The 23,738-nt window shown below is 39.2% G+C and overlaps 1 protein-coding gene across 1 annotated transcript in view; it reads right to left on the bottom strand.

Moving 5' to 3' along the window:
• Window positions 1–3,444: 3,444 nt before the first annotated feature.
• cmip (c-Maf inducing protein) overlaps window positions 3,445–23,738 on the bottom strand; it is a 39,888-nt gene continuing 19,594 nt past the window's right edge. Inside the window, exons 3-21 of the mRNA XM_085913821.1 lie at window positions 23,027–23,077; window positions 20,909–21,070; window positions 19,354–19,395; window positions 18,025–18,087; window positions 17,780–17,860; window positions 17,542–17,645; window positions 16,958–17,062; window positions 14,960–15,403; window positions 13,613–13,678; window positions 10,391–10,417; window positions 10,250–10,298; window positions 10,065–10,172; window positions 9,862–9,978; window positions 7,982–8,122; window positions 7,139–7,186; window positions 6,901–7,047; window positions 6,581–6,686; window positions 6,382–6,452; window positions 3,445–5,914 (exon numbers count right to left, since the gene is read on the bottom strand). Of these exons, the coding sequence (XP_085769947.1) occupies window positions 5,861–5,914; window positions 6,382–6,452; window positions 6,581–6,686; window positions 6,901–7,047; window positions 7,139–7,186; window positions 7,982–8,122; window positions 9,862–9,978; window positions 10,065–10,172; window positions 10,250–10,298; window positions 10,391–10,417; window positions 13,613–13,678; window positions 14,960–15,403; window positions 16,958–17,062; window positions 17,542–17,645; window positions 17,780–17,860; window positions 18,025–18,087; window positions 19,354–19,395; window positions 20,909–21,070; window positions 23,027–23,077 (1,986 nt within the window). The 3' untranslated portion in view covers window positions 3,445–5,860. The remainder of the gene's footprint in view (window positions 5,915–6,381; window positions 6,453–6,580; window positions 6,687–6,900; window positions 7,048–7,138; window positions 7,187–7,981; window positions 8,123–9,861; window positions 9,979–10,064; window positions 10,173–10,249; window positions 10,299–10,390; window positions 10,418–13,612; window positions 13,679–14,959; window positions 15,404–16,957; window positions 17,063–17,541; window positions 17,646–17,779; window positions 17,861–18,024; window positions 18,088–19,353; window positions 19,396–20,908; window positions 21,071–23,026; window positions 23,078–23,738) is intronic.

Below are 23,738 nucleotides of genomic sequence, written 5' to 3'. Positions count from 1 at the left end.
ATAGCTACAAAACACATTGTATCAGGAATATACTGACATAAAGGACACATCATTTGTGGAAAAGATGAGCGATAATGTTGGATAAGGAGAGAAAAAGAAGATCTGTCGCAAAAGACACAATCTTTTACGAGAGTGACGTGCTGTGGTGGTTGGCCCAGTTCTTGTGAAGTATGTAACGCTCTTGCCAGAATGAACTTTGTTCTTTTTACCCTCTTGAGAATTATTTTTTTTTTCCCTAATCTTGTGGAGTATATCCAGGCCAATACTCGGAGTGGAGCAAGTTGTACGAGTATTATAATCCCTTTTAGGGCATTTGCTTTTGCATTTTGAAGTCAGAAGACAAGCCCAGAAATATTTTTACAATGAGATTGGTCATATTGGCAATGTCATTTTGCTTTAATCTTGGAAAGACTAGGCCTGGGATGTTTGTGAACCTAACCATACGATACATACCTCAATACACAGATCATAGTCCAATTTGTACCTCAAAATCAAAGTCAAAGTCCGCTTTATTGTCGATCGCGGTTGCCTTGAGGGTGAGATGGGAGGTGTAAATGTCCTTCAGGGAGGGGAGTGGAGCCCCGATGATTTTACTTGCAGTGTTCACTACGCGCTGCAGGGCCTTCATGTTGTACTCAGAGCAGCCACCGCCCCACACAGCGATAAGGACGCTCTCAATGGTGCCACGGTAGAATGTGGTCATGACGGCGGGAGGAGCACTTGCTCGCTTGAGTTTCCGCAGAAAGTACAGGCGGCGCTGAGCTTTCTTCGCCAGCGACGCAGCGTTGGTGGTCCAGGTCGATATGATTGGTATATGGTACAATAGTATACAGTATGGTCTAACCGCTCGTTAGTTTATATCGAACACATCTATTTACTCAACAAAGTAGAAATGTCGATACATCTTCAATTTATTAAAGGAAGAAAAACTTTCCTCATTTAGGTGCTTCCTTCTCATGCGAGTCCCCGCATGCAAGTATCAATACTCAGAACTAGAGTATTGATAAGATATCGTTGTTATTGGTGCATCACAGGTATGAAAATGTTTTGAGCACACCCTTATCAACAACAAATATTTAGAGGCCATTATGTCCATGTGCTCGCCCCGAGCATTGGCTGTAATTTGCACGCCACTGAGGTACATTGAAAAAAATGTAGGAGTTTGAATTGAAACAATAGGCATCCATTATCCATGATGACAAAGCCAAATATATTTCTGTTTTTGTATGAATGACTACAAGGTAGAAAGAGTGCTTTTATATTTGCATTCAAAACAGAGAACAACCATTTGCTAGAGGCTTAAGAATATCAAAGTATAACCTAACAGGTATGAGGGGTACAATAATTCATTTTGCACGATGCAATGGAGACTCAGGGCTGGCTTTTATTTGAGAAATTCTAGACTCATTGTCAAAGCATTTCAGTGGACAAATTTGGACATCCATCCTAATTGAAGTGGGATTTTTATATAATTGTGGAAACCACGCTGCCATCCTGACATATTGCTGGCACTCTTCAGCAGCGGTATAACAGGCTCATTCCCTGCATACCCAAAGGTATGGCAAATTTAAAATGGCTCATCTGAATTTGACGAGTCTAAAGGCATAGCCGCATAAGCATGAAGACAAATCGTAAGGTATATCATTCTATGACTGCAAATGAAGTTTTAGTTTTAGAATTTTCACCTGCCGCCCAGGTTTGATTCCTGGCTAATGCAACTTGCCCGTTTATAAACAATTACACAGTGAAAGCGTTTAAGGGACTTGAGGAAAATAAGGCCAATGCATTTCACGCAACAAAAGAATTGCACTAGTATGGAGTGTCGGCAGTTGTGCTTGACAAATTTAGTTTTCCTTAAGATCTAGCTCGCTGTCATAAGGAGGTGCATCAGCAACATTCTTCAGATCGTTGGTATTTCCAATGGCTATTGCAAATCTACCAAGACAATTTAACGTTGTTCTCATATGTATAGCCAGCTGATGTTGTTCATCTTGTTCAAAGGTCTGCTTTCGTGAGGCCGTTTTTAGCCTTTTCCTTTTTGGGTAAATATGACATCAATCTATGTTTAAGAGGTATTATGAGCCTGTCAATGTGTTCTAATGAGTTTAACCAGGTCTACATATTACAGAGGGCGATACGGTATAGAATTTTAGCAACTTTGAATTCAGATCCAATTTAATGATTTAAAGCCACATTTACTGTAATAGTGAGGATTTTCAATGACCATTTTGAAGAATGACTGGATTAGGTATCAGCAAATGCTCCCAAGCGTTGACGTTGCTGCCCTTTTCATGCCCTTCCCAATTTTATTGTGTACAATGACAATAAAGGTATTCTATTCTATTCTATTCTATTCTATTCTATTGATCTGTGAATTTTGTGTCCTGAACTGGCCAGAGAGGCATCCATAAAGATATACAGTATTCACATTTTATATCTGTGCAATAAAATGTTATGTGCATGTCCGTAGACAGTGGTTTGTGAAAAGCTAGTCATTAGAAAATAAAGTTTTGTACGTGATAGAAAATGAACACTTACAACTGGAATATACTCACAGACAATTTATTTTTGTTTAAAATTATTTTACATCATGTTGAAGATTTTTTTTATTACAGCCACAGAATAATAGCAGCAGTAATAATAATAATAACAACAATAATAATAATGATAATAAATACAATAAAAGTAATAACAATAACCCAGTAAGCAGATCAATGCTGAGACAGACTAAAACTAAAAAATAAAATGACCACTCTTTCCAGCTGCCCCCCCAAAAATACAAAGGAGGAATGACAAAAAATAAATCTCTTCAGTTTTCAGTCAGATTTCAAAACTGAGATTTGCCCAATCTAATACGCTCTTTACATTGAATGACCCAAACTTCTAACTGCAGAGCATTTCAAAATTGTACAAACTTGCTGTTTGTTGGGATTTTAATAAATCTTATTTCATAGGAACATAATTGGAAGTGAACATTTAACAAGAAAATGATTGCCCCACATTTACAAACAAGACAAAAAGTAGTAGCCTCTATTCGGCCACAAAGAATAAGCTGTTTCATGTATTTCTGAGAAAGAGGAGCAGTCTGAAACACAAATAAATAGCTTGTCTTAATTCAAATAACCAGCACCTGTAAATTCACTGATTATCATTAAAATATTTTTTAAATTGACAAAAAACACAATAAATAAAACTGACACAGTAGCAGGGACCACCGTGATTTTGGCTGTAGTTTATTGATTCATCACGCAACCAGTAGATGTAGCCACAGCAGTATGTTTTCAAACACGAGTGGTTATCTAAGAAAGAAAAACCCAAAAAACAGTTGAACTGCAATATTGGCTAATGTGGGGCTCCTGAAATAGTCAGGTAAAAAAAACAAAAAACAAATATATATATATATATATATATATATATATATATATATATATATATATATATATATATATATATATATATATATATATATATATATATATATATATATATATATATATAAAAAATAATGGGACTGCATTAGGTTTTGTAAATAATGATAATTACAGTGCATGACAAAATGTGTCATGGCTTATGAGAGGATGACAGGGGGAAAATTGATTACTTCAGTTCAGTACATAGCCTCAGATAGTGATCAAACCCTTTATCACGATTTCAAAACTTATATAAAATAACCAAAATGAAAATATCAGATAACGTCGAGACACATACATGCAAAACAACCCTGAAAATATGACCAACAAAATTATCATCAAATCAGTAAAGCTAGAAACTTAAAAAAAAAATGATGCTTTGACAATTTTGATTACAGTGCACTTTTGTGTGAAACAACAAAACAACCGCAGAGATTGCTAAATGAAGGCAACACCGGACCACTGATGAAGGAGAGCCTAAATTAAAACAGAAAAGAAAAGCAAGAAGGATTTAAAAATGATTCCAATACAAGAAAGAAAAGAAAGACTATTTACAATTGTATGTACATTATAAAGGATATGAAAGTTAGCGAGGATGCGGATGGCCCAAAATTTACTGACCAAACAGAAAGCTGCATTTCACCAAATAAATAGTAAAGTAAGTCAAAGAGGACGGCATTCTATTTTCTGCTGAAACTTGCTTTTTTCAACAGCCTGCAGGTGGCACGTACAAAGAGAATAGATGCATTTGGAGCCAAATGGACAGAAAAAAGGTAGACTTGACTTATTTTGTCTCAACATGAAGCCGCATACATGAGACAAAATTGGTTGACTTGCAGTGAGGCAGGGCAATTACCACATAATGTTGTGTTACCACAGTACACAGGCAACGCTTTGAGGGAATGTCGAGGGACAATTATGGCCAAAGGTTGCCCCCCCCTCCCCCCCCCGCCCAAGTCATTGTCCTTAAAAGCCCACCTCAATAGTATTTACATGAATTGTGTCCCAACATCTTGCTTACAAATAATCTTCCGAACACCACTGATTTCAATACAGTAGAAATGAGTTTTCAGTATGACCTTGAGAGGGGAGGTCAGACTGTGCCTTTGCACGGGTAGCTCACCATGAGATCTGCTGCACCAGTGTAGTGAAAGAAGCTCATGTTGGCTTGACACAACAAGACAAAACAAATTGGTTTGGCAAGTGTCCTTTCTCCGTGTCCAACAGTCTCCAACAGGGTCCAAAAGACTGAGCTTATGAAAATATACAAACTCTTAGCTGGTGACATTTCTCGTATACACGTGTACATAAACTATGTGACCAGCGTGGCATAGTACAGAGAGATCCATGTACGGGAGCGCTCGATATTGGCTTCATGTGTCAAAAACAAGTTCTCAAACAACTCAAAAGAACAAAGTCTGTGTACATCTAAACTGCCAGGATCAAATCCCACAGAGTAAAAGAGACTTATAAACAACTGGCAGTCCCAGACTGCCCAGCTACTGCTACACAAAAGTCCTATTATTAAATAGAAATGAGAGCTAATCAGAATGTACACTGACAAACTGAAAAAGGGACATATTTTGCTATCACGGTTGAATTTTCCTACTCCAAGTTGTTTGTCAATTGTAATTCCTGACATTCATCTTCATATAAACACACAGTATATGAAATTGCAGATGCCTGGAAAAATATGTACTGTATATTTAAGCTGGTAAAAACCTTGCCTTTGAATATGTTTGTAAATGAGGAGCAGGCACAGTCTTACAATTGCAAAGGCAGCACCGTTCCCAACCGAAGTTTTGGAAAAGGAGGCCTCGGGAATCAATCTGGACAATGTAAGGGGGAGACTGATGTGATTAAAAGGAAAAAGTCCACTTAAATAGCTACATCCTGGATAAGGGCAGAGAAGAGCTGGAATGTACAGTAAGCGTTTCATCACGTGATATAAATGAGCGATTCAAAAAATGATAAAGAGCCTTCGGAAGGTTCGGAGTGGGGATCACTCTCTGCCACAGATCACTCTCTGTCCAGAGTTGGACCGGTTCAGAAACAGATTACATATGTGACAACATATTACAAGGATATACATAGAGAGAAAAAGATATTTGTTTTGTTACGGTATCGCAGGCCCTTGAACAACCTCTGATCACATTTAAAAAAAAAAAAAAAAAAAGGGTCCATTGGTGGTAGCGAGGGGGGGGGGGGGGCAACAAAGTCCACAAAGCTTTCATTGTCGAAGAAAATCGGAACCTTCCTTCCTGGTTATGGCGTCGTTGTATCCTCCACTCACACACACATTAAAGTAAGATGATCCTGATGATTGCTGTCTGACATTATGGTCTAATGATGAAAATATCAGATGATGTGACAACCCCCCCCCCCCCCCCCAAACTGTTTTCAGAGTGGCTATGCTTTTTTTGTGAGAGTCTGATTTCCCACACAGTCGATCACCAAGCCTCTGTGTATCGAACATCCACATCTTTCAGGTTGGGCAGTTTGGCCTGTGGGGAGTATAGCGCATAAGACGTTACTACATTTTTTAGGCAAGAAAATAGAAACTGCAAAACTTCACTGAGCGCAAAAACTCTGCTTATCAAGCTAGCACAAACACATTGACATGCCAACAACAGCCATGTTCCTGCCAACAGGCATGTTTCTGCATGTTGACACGGTCACGTGTCTGCTCTAATCATTGGCCAGCGCTATGCTCCTGCTCACTTTGCTCTCAGTCATGTCTGATAATGATCAGCAAAAAGTTGAAAAAAAAAAATCTGACACATATCTGATTTAGGATTACATATGAAAGTGTGCCCAGGTCAGATTTGGAAAGAAAAAAAAAAAATCGGGATTGAGACTTAAAAACAAACTACAGGTCGCATATGGGCAAAAAAAACCCAAAAAACCCCCAGATGTGAGCTGCAGTGTGTACGTAGCTTTTGTCGTTATTCGTGTTGTGGCTTGTATTTACCTTGAGGTCCTCATATGTGTCCGCTGTAAGCTTGGTGCTGTTCATGTTCAGACTACACAAACTCTTCATGGCTGAAACAAGGATACGTAGACAATTTGTTGAATGGTTACTAATTGTACTATTTGTACATATTCTCATTGAATTCTTAGAACAACAGATTGGTATAATGCACAAGCACTATAGCTATGTGTTTTCTTACAGCTCAGAGCCAATAATCCAGCATCAGTGACAGGCGTCTCACACAGATTCAACACCTGAAGGCAGGCCAGGTGCTCTGACAACAACCGCAGTCCCGCATCCCCAAACTGTGGAGGCAAAGTACATTCAATATGTGTACATACTTTATTGAATGTCTGTAGTATTTTCTGAATCTCGACAGTATTCAAATGTCATTGAAATGAAATTACTGAATTATAATGTCAGCCGGTAATAATTTAGATGTAAATTTGTCTGATACAATTAGTTCATCACAACAATCGAGAAGTTCTGATTGTTCCATGTGAACGTGTGCGTTTGTACCTGAGTGGACCACAAGTTAAGTTGTTTGAGCGAAGGCAGCTTAATGAGCTGCTCGGCACAGGCACTGGTGACGTTGGTAAAGGCCAGGCTGAGATTCTCCAAGTTCCCAAAAGACCCTGAACTCAACAGGCGAGCCAAGTCTGCATCCTAAAACATGGCAAACGATAGATTAATTGAGGTTTACACATATATGAGGACAGAGTGGCAAAGACATTGGAGCTCATCGCTGTTATCTCACCGTGGATTTGGAGGGAAGAGTCAGGCGGGTGGGGCCCCCTTTTCTTTGCTGTGAGACAGGGAGGGGAAAAAAGATGGCGTCAGTACACATGACCTTGCAAGAATATTTTCAGACAGCAGATGGCGTGAGAGTAGCTTTAACCAAACAAAGTGTTAGTGTTGTTTACGAGCTTTTTTTCCATGCATTTTGGGTGTTAGCATTATTTTTTTTCCTTTCAATAGTCATCGATTTTCATTATTCCAAATATCAGGGGTCTATTGTTTGACTAACTAGCCATTCATTTTCTACAACTCGCGGGTGAGCTGGAGTGTACCCAAGGAGACTTTGGGAGACGTGCTCTCTGAATGTTCGACTAATGCCAAGATAAGTCGACTGGTGACGATTACGTCGCCCATCAAAATCATCCATTCATCCATTTTCTGAACCGCTCAAAAATAAAAACGACTTCCAAGTGTTTCATTTTTTCTTAGTACTGTTTTCTCAATTTTCTCTTTCTAATTTGACTAATGCCTGAGAAGAGTGAAATTTATATTTTATATTTTTTATTTATAGATACATTGTATTCATAGAGCAACTACTCATAGTGCATAGTTTTTGGTTCCATTATAAAATGCACATTGCACTTGCGGCTGAAAAAGTCAGTTTCATCTTCAAAATAATTTGCACCATCATTTACAATATATAAACATGTCAGGACTCCTGGTACAAGGTGCAAATTTCAAGAAAAGTCAAATGGACTATCATTCTTATTGCCTTTATTTTAGTTTGCACATAGCAAAAGAAATACCTTAAAAAAATACTTAGATATGTGTGTCTTGAAATGCATAGGCAATAGTCACTCACCAGTTCTTTGAGTTCCCGCTGTCGGTCGCAGAGCTGTTCGTACATGCGGAGGCCCACCTGGGTGCTCTCCAGGGTAGAGATGATTTGCAGCTGGGTGTCCTTGTTCTCAATGATGTTGTACTCCAACATCAGACACAAAATCTGGCCACACACAATCAAACGTTTAAACTAGATGACATGAGGGCAGACCGCCACCATGGACAAACAGTTACTGGAAGTGAAAAAAAATTGTTGAAGCACTGCATTTGTGATCATTTGTCTATCTTTAAACAGGACTGTGCAAAGAAAGTGATTAATATACTTAGAAAATAATAGAACCTTTCCCCTCTGAGACCCTGAGGGGAAAATAAAAAAATGTGTATATATATATATATACACACATACACGCACGATTAAGTGCATTTTTATTCAGATTGGCACCACCTCACTCACTCACTCACTCACTCACTCACTCACTCACTCACTCACTCACTCACTCACTCACTCACTCACTCACTCACTCACTCACTCACTCACTCACTCACTCACTCACTCACTCACTCACTCACTCACTCACTCACTCACTCACTCACTTTTGTTGTTGATCATTGGCAATCTTACCCCCTATGCATGCAAACGTAATAATTTTGCATACACTCCTCTCACAGAGTGACAAAAGACCTGTGTGTCAATTTAGAGCATTTGATGGATGCATTTCTAGTTGGGCCCAGTTAGTAGATCAGCTTCCGCCTCTGTGCTCATTTTGTCATGCTCAAACCTTGCTTCGATGTACTTCCAGTTTATATCACAGCCACTAGGTGGCATATTTACATTGCGGTGTCTGAGGAATGCTCTTATATGCTCCGATAGTGTTAACTAGTCCTATATAATTAACAGGTGGTCTACTTTTACAGAAAAGTGGATGAAGCGTTGACGGAAAACCAGGACATGATGTCACTTCGTCCCATCAAGGTAAACAATAAGTTTGAATGCTTGAAATGAATGAATGAATGAATGAATGAGGCAAACAACTGTCACTTTGCTGTGCAGGAATGTGCTCATCCTGCACATAACACTGCATTTAAAGGTTTGGCCAAATCACTCAAGATACAACAAATTGCTGACATTGTAAGGGAGGAGAGATGTTAAAATTTGATTAAATTCAATATTTGCTAAGATATCCAAACTAAGCAGTGAAACAAATCTTGAAGGGGACCATATTGAAAAGCGTGATATAAATCCAAATCATTATTATTATTCAACAATGAAATCTTAGACCCATTCCAAATTGTCATCAGCAATTATTCTTAGGACTTGAATATGTCACGACTCGCCCCCGCTCAGTCCATTATGTGTAGGTTGTCATTAGTTCTGTCAGTGTGCTCCCCGTCGGATCATTGTTGTCGTCATGTCTTGATGTCGTCACGTCTGTAGTCTTCTTGTCTCACGTCCCGGTCAGTCAGTCAGTCCAGTTATTGTTTTGTCAAGTTGTATCAGTTTGCCTCTTGAGTCTGCTCAATAAACGCTGGTCCAAGCTGCATTTGGTCACCCTGCTCCATCCGCTCCTTGACAGAATACTTACATTTCTCTGAATCAGGGAAAAACATAACTAGTCTCACTCTGTAGCTGTATCAATTGGCTTGCATTAGCAAATCAACAACGACATCCAAACATCTCATTGCCCCCATGGCAGTCATTCAAGTGGGACATAGCCTTAGCAAGTGACACATTCCTTTATCTGCAGTTTTATTCTCATCGCCACAACACAAGGGGGTCTTGGTTGGCCCTCAACAAACAAATCTAAAAGTTGACCAAAGCCTAATCATGTAGCGTGTGAATACTTGATCTGTTTAAACAGACTAAGAGAATTGCATTAGAATTGAACATAAACATTAACATACCTCCACCATCGTCTGGTTCCCACGCAAGGCCAATAGCATGCAGGGACCGAGCTTGTTCTCAGCCAAAGAGAAGAGGAACTTCTTAGTCTTGTAACAGGAGCCCATCAGGATATGAACCTGGTATTGTGGAAGAGTGATGGGATAGTTGTTACCAGTCACAACCAATAAAGGTTAATGACGTTATTGAGGGTATGGAGACCCACCATACTGGCAAAAAGTTCTCCATCATCATCACAGGCCACCCCTCCAGGACTATAGAGCTGAAACCAGCCATCTTTTCCTGAACGCACGCTGAGTAGACAGGAATGGACCTAAGGTACAAGGAAGTAGTTCAGGAGTGTTCTCTGGATCATTGAGGGGCTTAACACAGGGTTGAACAAAGTCTCACCTCCTGCCTCGGATCCTCTGCAAACCTCTGAATAACATATTTCAGTTCCCTATTCAGATGGGGGATAAACAATAAAGTTGATAAACTGCAGAAATGTCAATATTTTTATAGCCACTCAGGTTATATATATATAATACTTACTTTGTGAATTTGGCATGTGCAAGGGCCCTGGGGGAAGAAGAAAAATGTAAGTGTCTTTTAATCTTTTAATCGAGGGATCAAGGATAAGGTGTAATGTAAGCCTTGGCCATTAGAGAGTTTTTGTAGCCTGCTAGAGTGTCAAGAGAAGTTTTGAAACTGAACAAATACCACTTTCACTCAATTGTATGTTTAAGCTTATTTACTTAATATTGTGCACAGAAAACTTTCTTAGTGGTTGCATTTTTGTGACTAATAAGAGAAAATAACATCATGTACAGTCATTTGTGATGATCTCATTTGGACACGGTGGATTTCTTTTACTGTGTGAATGGGAAATGAACTAGCGAGGCAGGAATAATAGGCCCCATTCACTGACAGTGCGTCAGCACATAATGTATGACTCATCAATATCTTTGTACTTTCGTGAATCACGCGTGCGCACAAATAACAAAATGTCAAACGCACATCTTATACCCAAGATGCGCAATACATTGAAACTGCAGTCCTTTATGAAATCGATCCATCCAATCTCTAAAGCGCTTTTCCTCACGAGGGTCATGAAACTGGAACCTATCCCAGATGATAGCACCTGGAGGAAACCCACGCAGGCACGGGGTGAACATGCAAACTCCACACAGGAAGACTGGAACCGGAATCAAACCCTCAACTTCTGCACTGTGAGGCGGACGTGCTAACCAGTTGAACACGTTTTGCCCTTTATGAAATCCATCCATTTTCCGAACCGCTTTGTCCCCACGGGGGTCGCGGGCGTGCTGAAGCCTATCCCAGCCGTCATCGGGCAGTAGGCGGGGGACACCCTGAACCGGTTGCCAGCCAATTGCAGGGCACACAGAGACAAACAACCAACCACACTCATACCTAGGGACAATTTAGAGTCTTCAATCGGCCTACCCAAGCATGTTTTGGGGATGTGGGAGGAAACCGGAGTGCCCGGAGGAAACCCACGCGGGCTCGGGGAGAACATGCAAACTACACACAGGGAGGGTCGGAGGTGGAATCGAATCCGCACCCTCCTAATTGTGAGGCAGTCGTGCTAACCAGTGCGTCACCGAGCCGCCCCCCTTTATGAAATCAATAATCACAATTTTAAGGCTAATGAGTTGTCCTAAAAAAACTGAAGAACACTTTTACCCGATTGCTATTCAAGTGTGTGTAAGTGATTTTTGTACTGTATGAATCCCCCACTCTATGTGTGGAGGCAGTCGTTCCTCAAAGTGTGAGAGTACGCTGATCGAGGATTTAAAATGTATCATTACCATAAATACATGCTACAAAACTTTTACAGACATTTACAATTGACAAACAACCATCAAGACTGATGTAACAGCGACACCCGTCCGACGCTAATTTCATTAATTCTATCAAATACTATCTACAAGGCCAACATGCTGCTGTTGTCCTGTTGGTAGCTGGTGATTTGATTCGACAAGAATTGTTTTGAGATTAAAAAAATGTAGGATTTGGAACGGATATTGTTTGACTTAGTATCCACTGCAGTTGCCCATCACAAAATCTTGTTTATTGCAATGTCAGTGTGTGCTTGTTGCCATGTACAGTACATTGACATGACTAATTGTATCCTAAACTACACATTCCTGAGGATTATTGTTGATTTCCTCATGACATCTAAAACCATCTACTAGGCAACAATGATGCAGGTGAGTCCCAGTGTGACGAATAACAAGTCATCTCATCTCCACTGTTTAATGAACCTGTCAATCTGACACCTCATGAGCTACTTCCTTGAAATCGCTTAGGGTGGCTTCAAGCATATTATAACAGGATCCCTAGGGAACGAGGCATTGACTCTTCAGTTCACAACCCCCAGGACAAGAGGCCTGTTGTTGAGAGACTACAACCCACGTCAGCATTCAGCTTCCCAAAGGAAACAATCGTCTCAACTTCCCAAGGTATACCCAGCAAGTATTATGAACTTGATTTGTATTGTTGCTTACAGTCTATAAGTATGATTATAGGTTAATGAATTGATGATGTTAAATTGTTAACCACTAAAAATCTTAGATTTCATTTTATGAAGTATTGTGTCACATATTTGTTTTAACAAGAGGGATATTTTCCAAGGTTCTGCACACATTTTTAGATTCATTTCTGTAGAAGTTGCAGTTTAGTACTGCGGCGCTTTGAGTAGGGTCTGGATAATTATGGTTCCGATTTTGTTTCTTCGATTCTGGTTCTTGACGATTCTTAACAAAACAATTGAGTTATTTTGGGATGAATCGTATTTAATTCTCTGTTCTTGTCACAAACATTTTGTGACGCTTAATATGAGTTACTCAAAGGGCTATTTTAACCAGTATATTTATTTGTATATTCTTATAACATTTTTACAAGAGCTTTCATTTTGAGAACCTCAAGAAAATATATTGATCCAGCAGTTACTTAAAACATTATGCTGAACACAATTGATGGGCTAACATAATGTTGCTCCTTCTGGTGTGGCCCCCTTGGCCACTGGGAGGCAGTATAATAGGCATGCAAACACTAGCAGTGACAGACAGTTTCACGGTCATAATAAATAAATATTATTATAATAAATAAACAATATTATTTATTTTCACAGAGAATAAAGAATATCTGCCTATGAGGATCTGTTGCATAAAGGGTTATAATATAAAGTGCAAAGCCCATCAATGGTGTTTTCCATTATGTGTTATCTTAATATAGTGAGGGCATTTATAAAGCCAAGCTGTTTGATTTAGAAACAAAAACTGCAATTCTCTTTGTTTTAAGTGTTCCAGATTTTGAAAACCTCTCTGAAATGTACATTTGAAAACCTCTCTTCTCGCTGTATTTTTGCCACATTTCAAAAACAAAGAGGTGAGGTTAATTAAAGACTCTAAATCACTTGCATTAGATGTGAATGCAAGTGTGAATGGTTGCTTGTCTAGATAAGCCCTGTGATTGACTTCTGTCCACTCCAGGGTGTACATTGCAAATCAGCTGGGGGTAGGCTCTATCTGACCAGGTTAGCATGAATACTGATTTCCACCAAGTCGTACAATCTATTTTACCTGCGGCAATTCATGACCAATTCCACGATATGGTCAGAATTTTCAGTGATCAGTTAATGAAGTCGTAATTGCGACACAACAATAACCATAAAAATGAAGTACAGCATTTCGAGAAATGCAGTATGGCAATAATGTGCTGATATTCCAGTTTTAATGTGTGACGACTCACTCTTTTGGAAAAGGGATGGGCTGCAACAGACTGGCCAACGCAGGTCTCCAATCGTCATAATCCGACCTATCACACACAGAGAGAATCATTAGAGGACAAAGATAAAATACATAAATTTTGGGGGTTGGATGATGAACAATGAATCCAGGATAAAAGGTGCGGTTGAACATGAGCTGCCGAGATGACGCAAGTCCACAGTGCTGACTTGATAGAAATGTATCACATTACTGGGAGTGAAGTAACATCGAGTTCTTTTTAGTTAACAAATGATGACGCCTAGTTTACATATGTGGTTACAAGACCTCCACTTTCAATGAAAGTCACACGTAACTTCAGCTCCACTTTCACACTGTGCGATCACATTCAGCACATCTTGAATCATTTTCACTCTGTGACTTACCAAGCATACCAATATGTCACCTTCATTGAGGGGAAATGACCCTGTATAGTTGAGTATTGGTTTTACTGTATGTACACTAATAGACAAGAGCTGTACCCCCAAAAAACGGCATCTTCGCAAAACAATGCTAACTTTGTGTGACATTCAGAAGGTATGAGTTTAAAAAATTAAATATTGCTGTTCAGTGAAATTAAGTCTGTCTAATTTTGGTTCTAATTATCAAAAACAATTTCTTTTTTTTTTTTTTAGAGTTTAAAGTCGAAAAACCATGGAAACAGTACATGCTATTTTGTGGATAATCTAAATGTTATTATTGTAGTATGCTGTAGAACAACAAAGCTGTTTCAAATGTGTTGGTTACCTTATTTAATGTCATGTGCGTTCTACATTTACTACAGTTCTATACTTTTATAAACGACAGTATGACCTCAAGAGTAAATATATTGTTAAATTAATTGTGTGCCCTACGAGTGGCTGGCGACCATTTCAGGGTTTACCCTGCCTACCGCCCAAAGACTGCTGGGATAGGCTCCAGCACGCACGTGACCCTCAGATTCAAAAGAGTTGGAAACAAAGAGTTGATTGTGTCTGTTAGTATTTGTCTTCTAGCTGAATTTGATGTTTAGTTGTAAAATCACAGGAAAGAAAAAAACAAAAGATTTAGAGGTACTACTTTCTCTCTCCACTGTGTTGTACATGTAAGTGGTAGAAATTTAAAAGCAAGACATCTATCAGAAAAAAGTTCACATACCAAAGTCAAACATAAAAAAAACATGATCTAACACAAGATATTTTCCAGCCATTAATCTGACCTGACGTTATATAAGCTCCTAAATAATTTACTATACGAGCTATTACTATACCATTGGACAATGTGATAAATGATGAACTGATCAGTTTTGATTATATGTTTTGCAACCTTGACTTTCACCAGGTTAAAGACTCACAGCATCTTGAGGATGAGAGCAAAACATCCAAGCACACGGTCCGCCTGCGCAGGCAGCTGGATGGACAGAGTGTTGACAGCTGGGCTGACCAGTAGACAGTCGATGAGGTTGGGTTCACTGTCGTGTTCGGACTTCCGCTTTGTGTTGGCGGAGTTGTTGTTGCGCTCTAACTCCACCAGGATCTCGCTGGAGTTGACGACAGACGGAGGAGGCGAGAGAGGCAGGCTAGGTGTTGGGGAACATATGGGAATTGATGGTGGAGGGTTTGGGGGAGCAGGCGGAGGTGGCTGAGGAGGACTGGGGTTGGAGGAGAGGGGGAGCAGGGTGGTTGAAGGTGGCGTTGGAGGCTCTGGGCGCAGCAGGCGAAGAGGCATCGGAGGCTTGCGGTCATTCTGCTGCTGACAGCCATTTCTGATCTCCTTCAGACTTGGAGAGTTGTCTCGACTGGAGAGTGAATGGCGGCAGAGAAAAAAGAAAAGTTGATAGGGCTTAACCTCAAACAATTAACAAATGCATACAAATTGAAGGGGGACAACACCCCAAAATTGTCTTTACAATAATGTATGAGCTCCCACTAGTCTAAAAACAGCATTCTGATCAATATTGTGTTTGTGAAATGAGTAAAGCAGCAAAATTCACCCATTCTTTTCCATCACAGGGAGTGGCCATTTAAACTGAAAATGACATCACAACCAATCACGACTCACCAATTTTCAGAAGCTAAGCCGTGAATGGTTGTGACCAGAGACCTGGTAACTGTGATGTCATTTTCAGTCGACAGCAAGTGACAAAATGGCCACCGCCTGGGATGGATAAAAACAGGTGGATTTTGTCTGTTTAATACACACTCCACAAACTAAACATAAACACTGCCTTTCAACTTGTTGGGCTGCACAGAACATATTACAAAGGAAATTTGAGGGTTGACTTCCCCTTTAACAACAAATCTGAAAAGATGAGAGCATCGAGTCAGGGGACTAGGTACCATAAGGACTATACCTTGGAGGGTTGGTGTTTCCGAAAAGAAAAGAAAATAAACAAAGATGTGTTTGCCTCTGGGGTAAATGATGTTGACAACGGCATCATTGATGACGCTAATCGTGCGGTTACATCATACGTATGAGGTGTATTTTAGTCTTTACAATGCCTCATGGAACATAGTTGTGTGACACCACTTTGGGCCTGGTTTATTAAAGGTGTACATGTACAAAAACGGACACAAATCTACAAACAGACACAACCAATATGTGGCTGAACTGATTTGAGTGATACAGTGCGTGTTAAATAGTGCGTCTGAAAGGCAGGTACAAACCAGTGTAGTGCAAGCAGAATGAGGGGTGTCAGGAGAACTTTAACACTTGTGTATAATTTGGGGAAATCACTCCAAAATGTATTGCAAAAGAACGTTTATTGAGTAAGACAATTTTTGGGCTTCTGGATGATAAGGGCACTGTTAACAGTAGGTGCTCATCTCTCCCAGAAAAAATCTCCAGGTGTACTTTGCCAACATTAAAATGCAATGTTATGAAGGCTGAGCACATACCTGTAGATAAAACTGTAATTGCTACACACTTGGAGTAAGTTAAATAAAACAAAGCATGGCTTGAAAGTCAAGTCAGAAATGGTCTTTAAAATAATGTCCCATTGGCCCAACTAGTCCAAACATTGTAATTAATATTGTGTTGCTGAGCGGAATGTGAATTAAGCAACAAATTGAAGGGAAATTATATTATAATCATTGTAATTACATTATAACGTTGAGAAAATATATATTATTTTTGTTTGCATGAGTTGTGTTGTCTTAAAGTATGTACTATAAAAATGGTGCTTGAGGAAAGTATGAGCTGGAGGTTATTTTTTATGATGCTGACCTTCAGGATCAGCATATCTTAACAGCTCGAAAGCAAGATCCATAAAAAGAGTTAAGGAAACAAGGCAACCCTTCCTTGCAGAGCAGTAAAGATGGAAAGTAACTGTGCATGCGCACGTCTGACTAACCTGTTAATGAATTCCTCGTAACAAGAGTAAATGGCTGCAAGACATACTGCGACCAGGTTTGGTAGGACACGTGGGTGAGGACACTGACCTGTTGGCCCGTGCATGCTGCAACACAGTATAGATGCGACACATTGGCATGTACTCAAATTTAAAAATCAGCTGAATGCACTGGAAACTCCAAAAGACATTCCTTTCTGTGACAATGATTGCATTCCGAATTGCTCAACTTTCAGTGCTCAAATTGACGCCATTCTAAAACCCATTTTATTTACCGCATAATGCAGTGATATTTTACAATGAACTATCCTGAAAAAGGGAAAAGAGAGGTTAATAGACTAAAATAAAATATTATTTTAGGTTAAAAAAACATCTGGAACAAATTGTTTCGACAGTGAAATTCACCAGATCAACTCTGCAATAGATTTTTCAAGCCTTATGTACTAAGTCAGTCATTTTAATTCAGATCCATGATTTGTATAAACATTCTGTTATTTATACTGAATACCAGGTAAGTCAACTTGACCCTGGTCCCATAAAGTCGTGTCAGGTTTGAATTTTAGTGAACCCACTAAAATATTTCCAACCTGTGAACGAACTTCTTGACAACTTCCATTCCTGCATTCAGTTCATTCAGTGCCAGGATGTACTCCTGAGTGAAGAGGCGAAGTCGAGGGCACTTCCCAAAATCCTGTAAAATGCACACAAACACAAAACCTTGAGCATTCTGACTGAATAAAATCTATTAGGACCAGACAGTGAGTGTATAGAAACTCATCACATTCATTCCAGCAAGAATCTTTTTCTGAAAGAATCATTTCTCACCATGTTGTGTTTGAGGATTCTCTGGACCACAGGAGTGAATACTTCAATAACAACCATGGAACGGGGTCGCTCGCGACAATGCTGCAAAAAAGTCAGGTACATTTTCATTTTTATAGCGCCACATGATGAGAGGTTTTCCCAACTAAAAGTAGATATGCCGCATCAGATTGGGCAATAATGTCTAATAATAAAACACTGGTGTGTGTTCAATGCATTTACAGCTCTAGGACAACTCATCATCTCACCTTACAGAAGAACTCACAAAGATCTGGGGGCGGGTGGTTGTTTTCTAGAAGAGGTGCAATTGCCTGTAAATACAGACACAAACCCAGACACAGGTAAAAACAAAGAGAATAGAAGGGAAATAGATATACCAAGTCAGAGTTTCGAAATTATACATAAGCGAATTGGTTTTTCTCAACTGCTAAGACACATTCCTGTGAAGCTGCACACCTAAACAATAAGCACAATATTTATTTATATATATATCTAAAACCCACGCAGGCACAGGAAGAACATGCAAACTCCACGCAGGGAGGGTCGGAGGTGGAATCAAACCGGCACCCTCCCAACTGTGAGGCGAACGTGCTAACCACAGTGCCACCCAGCTGTGTGTGTGCGTGTGTATATATATACACCTGTATATACACTTGTATATACACACTATATATACATACTATACACACACACACGTACAATAAAACCAGTACAAACACATTGACATTACATTAGGCCTACAAACAGACTAACCCTCCAGCATATTAGAGACAGCAACTACTGTCAACATTTACATAAAAAAAAAAAGGAATTACCTTTGCTCGTTTCCGAATCTTTGGATTACCGTGAACACAGTGAATCTACTTTGTCTGGCCTTCCTAATGCACATACCACTGACAAGAACACGGTAGCTCTGATTTAATCAGATATTACTGTTCTTTGTGTTTGATGCTTTGCTGACCACCTTGACACAAACTCAGATTTCTCGTCAATTTCATGCCGATAAAACCAGTGCTCTTTGAACTGGCTTATATATGTTCCCACATATCATTGCTCACAAGTTGTGTGTGACATTTGTGCTATACTTGTGTTTGACTTCTACAACCTGCACTCACCATGATGCATCACAATGAAAATGTGCTGGAAAATTGTGTGTGAACAAGTGAAAGGTGCTTACGGTTTTAGTGACATTCAGTCATTGAGTTCTGAACATTTGGTTCAGACAACAGGGTTTAGTGTTTTAGCAATTGAGAAAAACTGTAAAAAAATCAACACACACAAGACACATACACAGGCACATGCTAGTGCACGCACACACACACACACACACACACACACACACACACACACACACACACACACACACACACACACACACACATACACGTACACGTAAACACACACACACACGTACGTACACACACACACATACACACACGTTACAAGCTAAGTTTGTGCTTAGATGCCACCAGATCATCAGAAAATGTCACAACTCATTCCTCACAGTCAGTGTCATCGCTTTTATATATAGTTATATAGTTCTACTGAAGCTAATGTTAATGTGTGACCACTCTTACCACAATGATGTTCTCGTGATCCTGTGTGCTGAGATTAGAGTTCTGTGGGCGAAAAAATGACAAAAAAGATATAAATGAATGACAGAAATTAAAAATGTCAGAGAGTAAAAATGAGACACAGACAGACAGACAGACAGACAGACAGACAGCCAGCCAGCCAGCCAGCCAGCAAGCAAGCAAGCAAGCCAGCAAGCAAGCAAGCAAGCAAGCAAGCAAGCAAGCAAGCAAGCAAGCAAGCAAGCAAGCAAGCAAGCAAGCAAGCAAGCAAGCAAGCAAGCAAGCAAGCAAGCAAGCAAGCAAGCAAGCAAGCACCGAAGTATAAGTCGCACTTTTGGGCCAAATTTATTAGTCAAAATCCAACACCAAAAACAGACATGAACCAGCAACAACAGGCTAAACGATACGGTATGCTAATGTGACATATACACAAACGAGGAGCTGAGAACGGGCCTGACGTAACATTCAACATTCAGAGTTATTCAAGTAAGTATTACATAAATAACACGTTTATCAAACCATCTGTGTCACTCCAATTCATTAAATCCATCGATCGTGCTTTATGTAAACAATGCCGCGTATGCGCCGCATATGCTGACGTCGGACCCGTTGTAAATTGCATTTTCTAATTATTCCACAGACCCATATAACGATATATAAAGTATATTTCCAATAACTCATATTACAATATTATCAAACCATCTGTGTCACTCCAAATAATAAAATCCATCGATCAAATTCCTCGTTCTTTATGTCAACAACGCCGCGCGTGCGCTGCAGAGATCTAGTATATAACGATATTGTAGCGTTAACAAAGTACCAGGAAAGACGTGGGTTTGATAAATGGCTCTTTATTTAACAAAACAAGAGTTCAACGAGCCAACAACTACTGAACTTCCAGCCACGGAGGTGAAAGAAAGCTCCATAGAGTATGATCGGGCGTGCGTAAAAGCCATGTCCGAGCCCCATCCACCGTCCCCGGACAGCCACCCGGCCGAGCGCCGGCCCCCGACTTCCGTCCACGGAGGTGAAAGAGAGCTCCCGTCGAGAAGGACCGGGTGTGCGTAAAAGCCATAATCGTTTTTGAAACCTTCTGTGTCACTCCAAATCATTAAATCCTTCAAACTCTTCGTCCTCCGTGTCACTTACAAAGAAAGCCGCTAATAACGCCGGTCGTACATGGGGCCCTTCGTCATCTTCGTCATCCCGTGATCGAATCCTTTGCCTTTTATGTAAACAACCGCCGCGCGGCACGGGTGACGTCACTTGCAGTTCAAATGACAGTAATCCCTTGCTACATCGCGGTTCGTTTATCGCGGTTTCACTACATCGCGGATTTTTGAATTTTGAAAATTTGTGAAAAAAATCACATATAAGTCGCTCCTGAGTATAAGTATTAATAAAGACAAGACAATTTGATCTTGGAACAGACTGTGGTCGACCTGCAGCAGCTGTTTCCGTTATACAATCATTTGAAATAAAGACGAAAAGATTTTAAAAGATGGTAAAAGAGGAGGCCCTTGGTCTTTTACATATAATTGTGTATGTGTGCTGCTACCTCAGCCAGCAAAGTAGAGATGATATGTAGAGGGGCCTGATGGATGGACTCGTCCTGAAGCGGTGAGGTCAGAGCCATGTCCACGAGCGCTCTAATCTCCTTCAGCACAACATCCCAGCGGCTTGGATTGTTCAGCACCTTACGGTATTTGTAGATCTTTTTCTACATGGAAAATAAGTCATACAGAAACGCATTTGTGGATAAACACTACAAACCACTATCACCACCACCATTGATAAACATCAAGATGTTTATTTTTGTTTTGTTATTATCCACATATGTAGAACAGGGGTGCCCGTTATGTCAACTGTAATTGCATTCATTATAAAATTTGTCACTTGATTACAGTTGTTACTATGCAATATTTTAAGAATTGGGCATCAATTAATCGAATATTCAAATAAAAAATTATTTTGCATTTAACTGTATTACAAAACATGGGGGGGGGGTTATTCATTGCTTCTACTTGCCAACTTTATAACTTTACTACATCTATATAATTTAACTAGATGATGGAGTATGAATTAAACAGGCAAAATCCACCTGTTTTTAGCCCTCTCAGAGGCGGCCATTTTTTTTAAACATACAGATGCTCAAGTCCATTTGTAGAATGAACATGTATAACAGATCAGAGCACAAATTTAAAAATGTAACGCAGAACTTAAGATTCAAAAACAATTTTGATTTGGTCGAAGGTCACACCAAAGATCTTTTCTAAATATAACAATGTGCGTGCACTTTTCTTGGTCGAAACAAGAGGCAAGACGTGTACACGATTTCATCTCAGAAAATAAAAATAGGAAGAAGTGGAGACGAATTCTTCAATTTTGCTTTGGGAACTTTCCCAAAAGCAGTAGAACATTAACAACATGCTTAAGTGGTGTATTCTCAGATTCAAAACGGGCTATAACATCTTTGGTTCTAATATCTATAAATATATTAGTTTTAGAGAGGATAATGTTTTTAACAACATTCCAAAATTTAGAAGTAATAGGGCAGTTGTAGAAAAGGTGAATTGTAGTTTTAGGATCAGAATTGCAAAAAGAACACTATGATTTTGATTTTATTGGGATAAATATTATATATAAATATCAAGATAATATTAAGTGAATTTCTTTACACTTATTTGTGATATGAAATTTAAAGGGGCAAGACCACAAGTCACTCCAATTTATAGTAATTGTGAATTCCAAAAAGATTTTCCTCAAGGAACAATTTTATTTTTACTTTGAAGCAGGGTTCGTATATGCTTGCTGGTGCATTTCTTGTCATTTAAGGTAATTCCATCAATTATTACTACAAAGTAATTGTAGCTGAAGGTAAGGAAGAGAAAAATTCTTCAGATGGAATTGGAAACATTTTGGTTTTCATGAAGTCTTCATAATTATAATTCATTGTTAAAATGATCAGCAGTATAAATTGTGCCCCTTTCAATCCAGTTCACTTTACATAAACTTTTCTTACCAGTTAGAATATCACAATTATTCCAAATAATATCTCTGTGAGGTGAAAAATTATGCACATAATATAACTTCCCGGAGAGTAAAGCCTGTTCGTAGAATTTGGAGAGTTTGATAGGTAATTTTGCTACGGAATAATTACAACAATGTAAGAATTTCAGGTCTCCCACTTTATTGAAAATGTTATGTGCTATAAAAGACTATCATGAATTTGGGTGAGACAGTTCTTGAGCCATTTGATCTTAAAAGTACAATTAAGAAGACTAAACTCCAATATTTCTAAACCACCTTTAGACTTTTGAAGGTAAAGAATTTCCTTTTTTAAATAATGATGTTTGTTTCTCCACACAAACCTGTTAAATATCTTATTCATTTCTTTGCAATATGAAAGGCTAACAAAAAGTGACAAAGCTGGTTACACCAGATGCAAAATAACTTATATAGCTAATAGCTTTTGTTGACAACAGATCCCTTTGAAGCCACATAAAAAATGGATGTGGTCTTTTGTGATTTGGGGTACAAGATTCTAAAACAACCGTAGATCTTGCAAATAAAGAACCAACTATTACTCCACATCTTTGTTTTCCTTGCTCAATGACGGACATCTTGAACAAAACGCAACAATGGATACCAAGATATTTAACATTTAGCCGCTTACCTTCCATTGTAAGGAATGAAACCACTGGTCCCTTAAGTAGCTGTTAGCAGCCTGCAAGAGCACAAAAAATCAAATACACATAATTTATCACATCATGGTCAGAAATAAGAGAACCAACAAATGAGAAAGGTTCTTTGGGTAATCGGGGTATGTATGTTAGATTCATTAAAGACTCTGGCCCGCATTATTCCTTAACGTCATTATTTCTTCTTTGCTGCAGGTGACATTGTATCTAGAGAGCCGGTCCCTCATTGTTAAAATAGACATACCTTCAAAATGATCAACTATTCACTTCTTTGTCAGTGGGCAAACTTACAAAATTAGTGAGGGAATACTAATACAAATACTTACTTCCTACACTGTGTGTGTGTGTGTGTGTGTGTGTGTGTGTGTGTGTGTGTGTGTGTGTGTGTGTGTGTGTGTGTGTGTGTGTGTGTGTGTGTGTGTGTGTGTGTGTGTGTGTGTGTGTGTGTGTGTGTGTGTGTGAGAGAGAGAGCGAGAGTTTCTGCACTTAGTTTTTGAACTTTTTGGTATATTTACTTCATAAAACTTCAGGGAACTATTTGTTTGTTTAAATTTTCATTGAATCACATTTATAAGAGGTGCTGACCCTTGGGACTCCCTACAGTTTTTATTTTTGAACTTTCGCAATTTTTGGTCTTATTTTAGAATAAACATAACATTTAAAAAAAAAAAAATGAAAACGAGAAAG

This window comes from Syngnathus leptorhynchus, chromosome 6, assembly GCF_054491065.1.
Source record: "Syngnathus leptorhynchus isolate UIUO chromosome 6, UIUO_Slep, whole genome shotgun sequence".
Taxonomy (NCBI): Eukaryota; Metazoa; Chordata; class Actinopteri; order Syngnathiformes; family Syngnathidae; genus Syngnathus; species Syngnathus leptorhynchus.
Note: the sequence above shows the minus strand (reverse complement) of the source record. Positions and strands in the feature narration are given on the sequence as shown.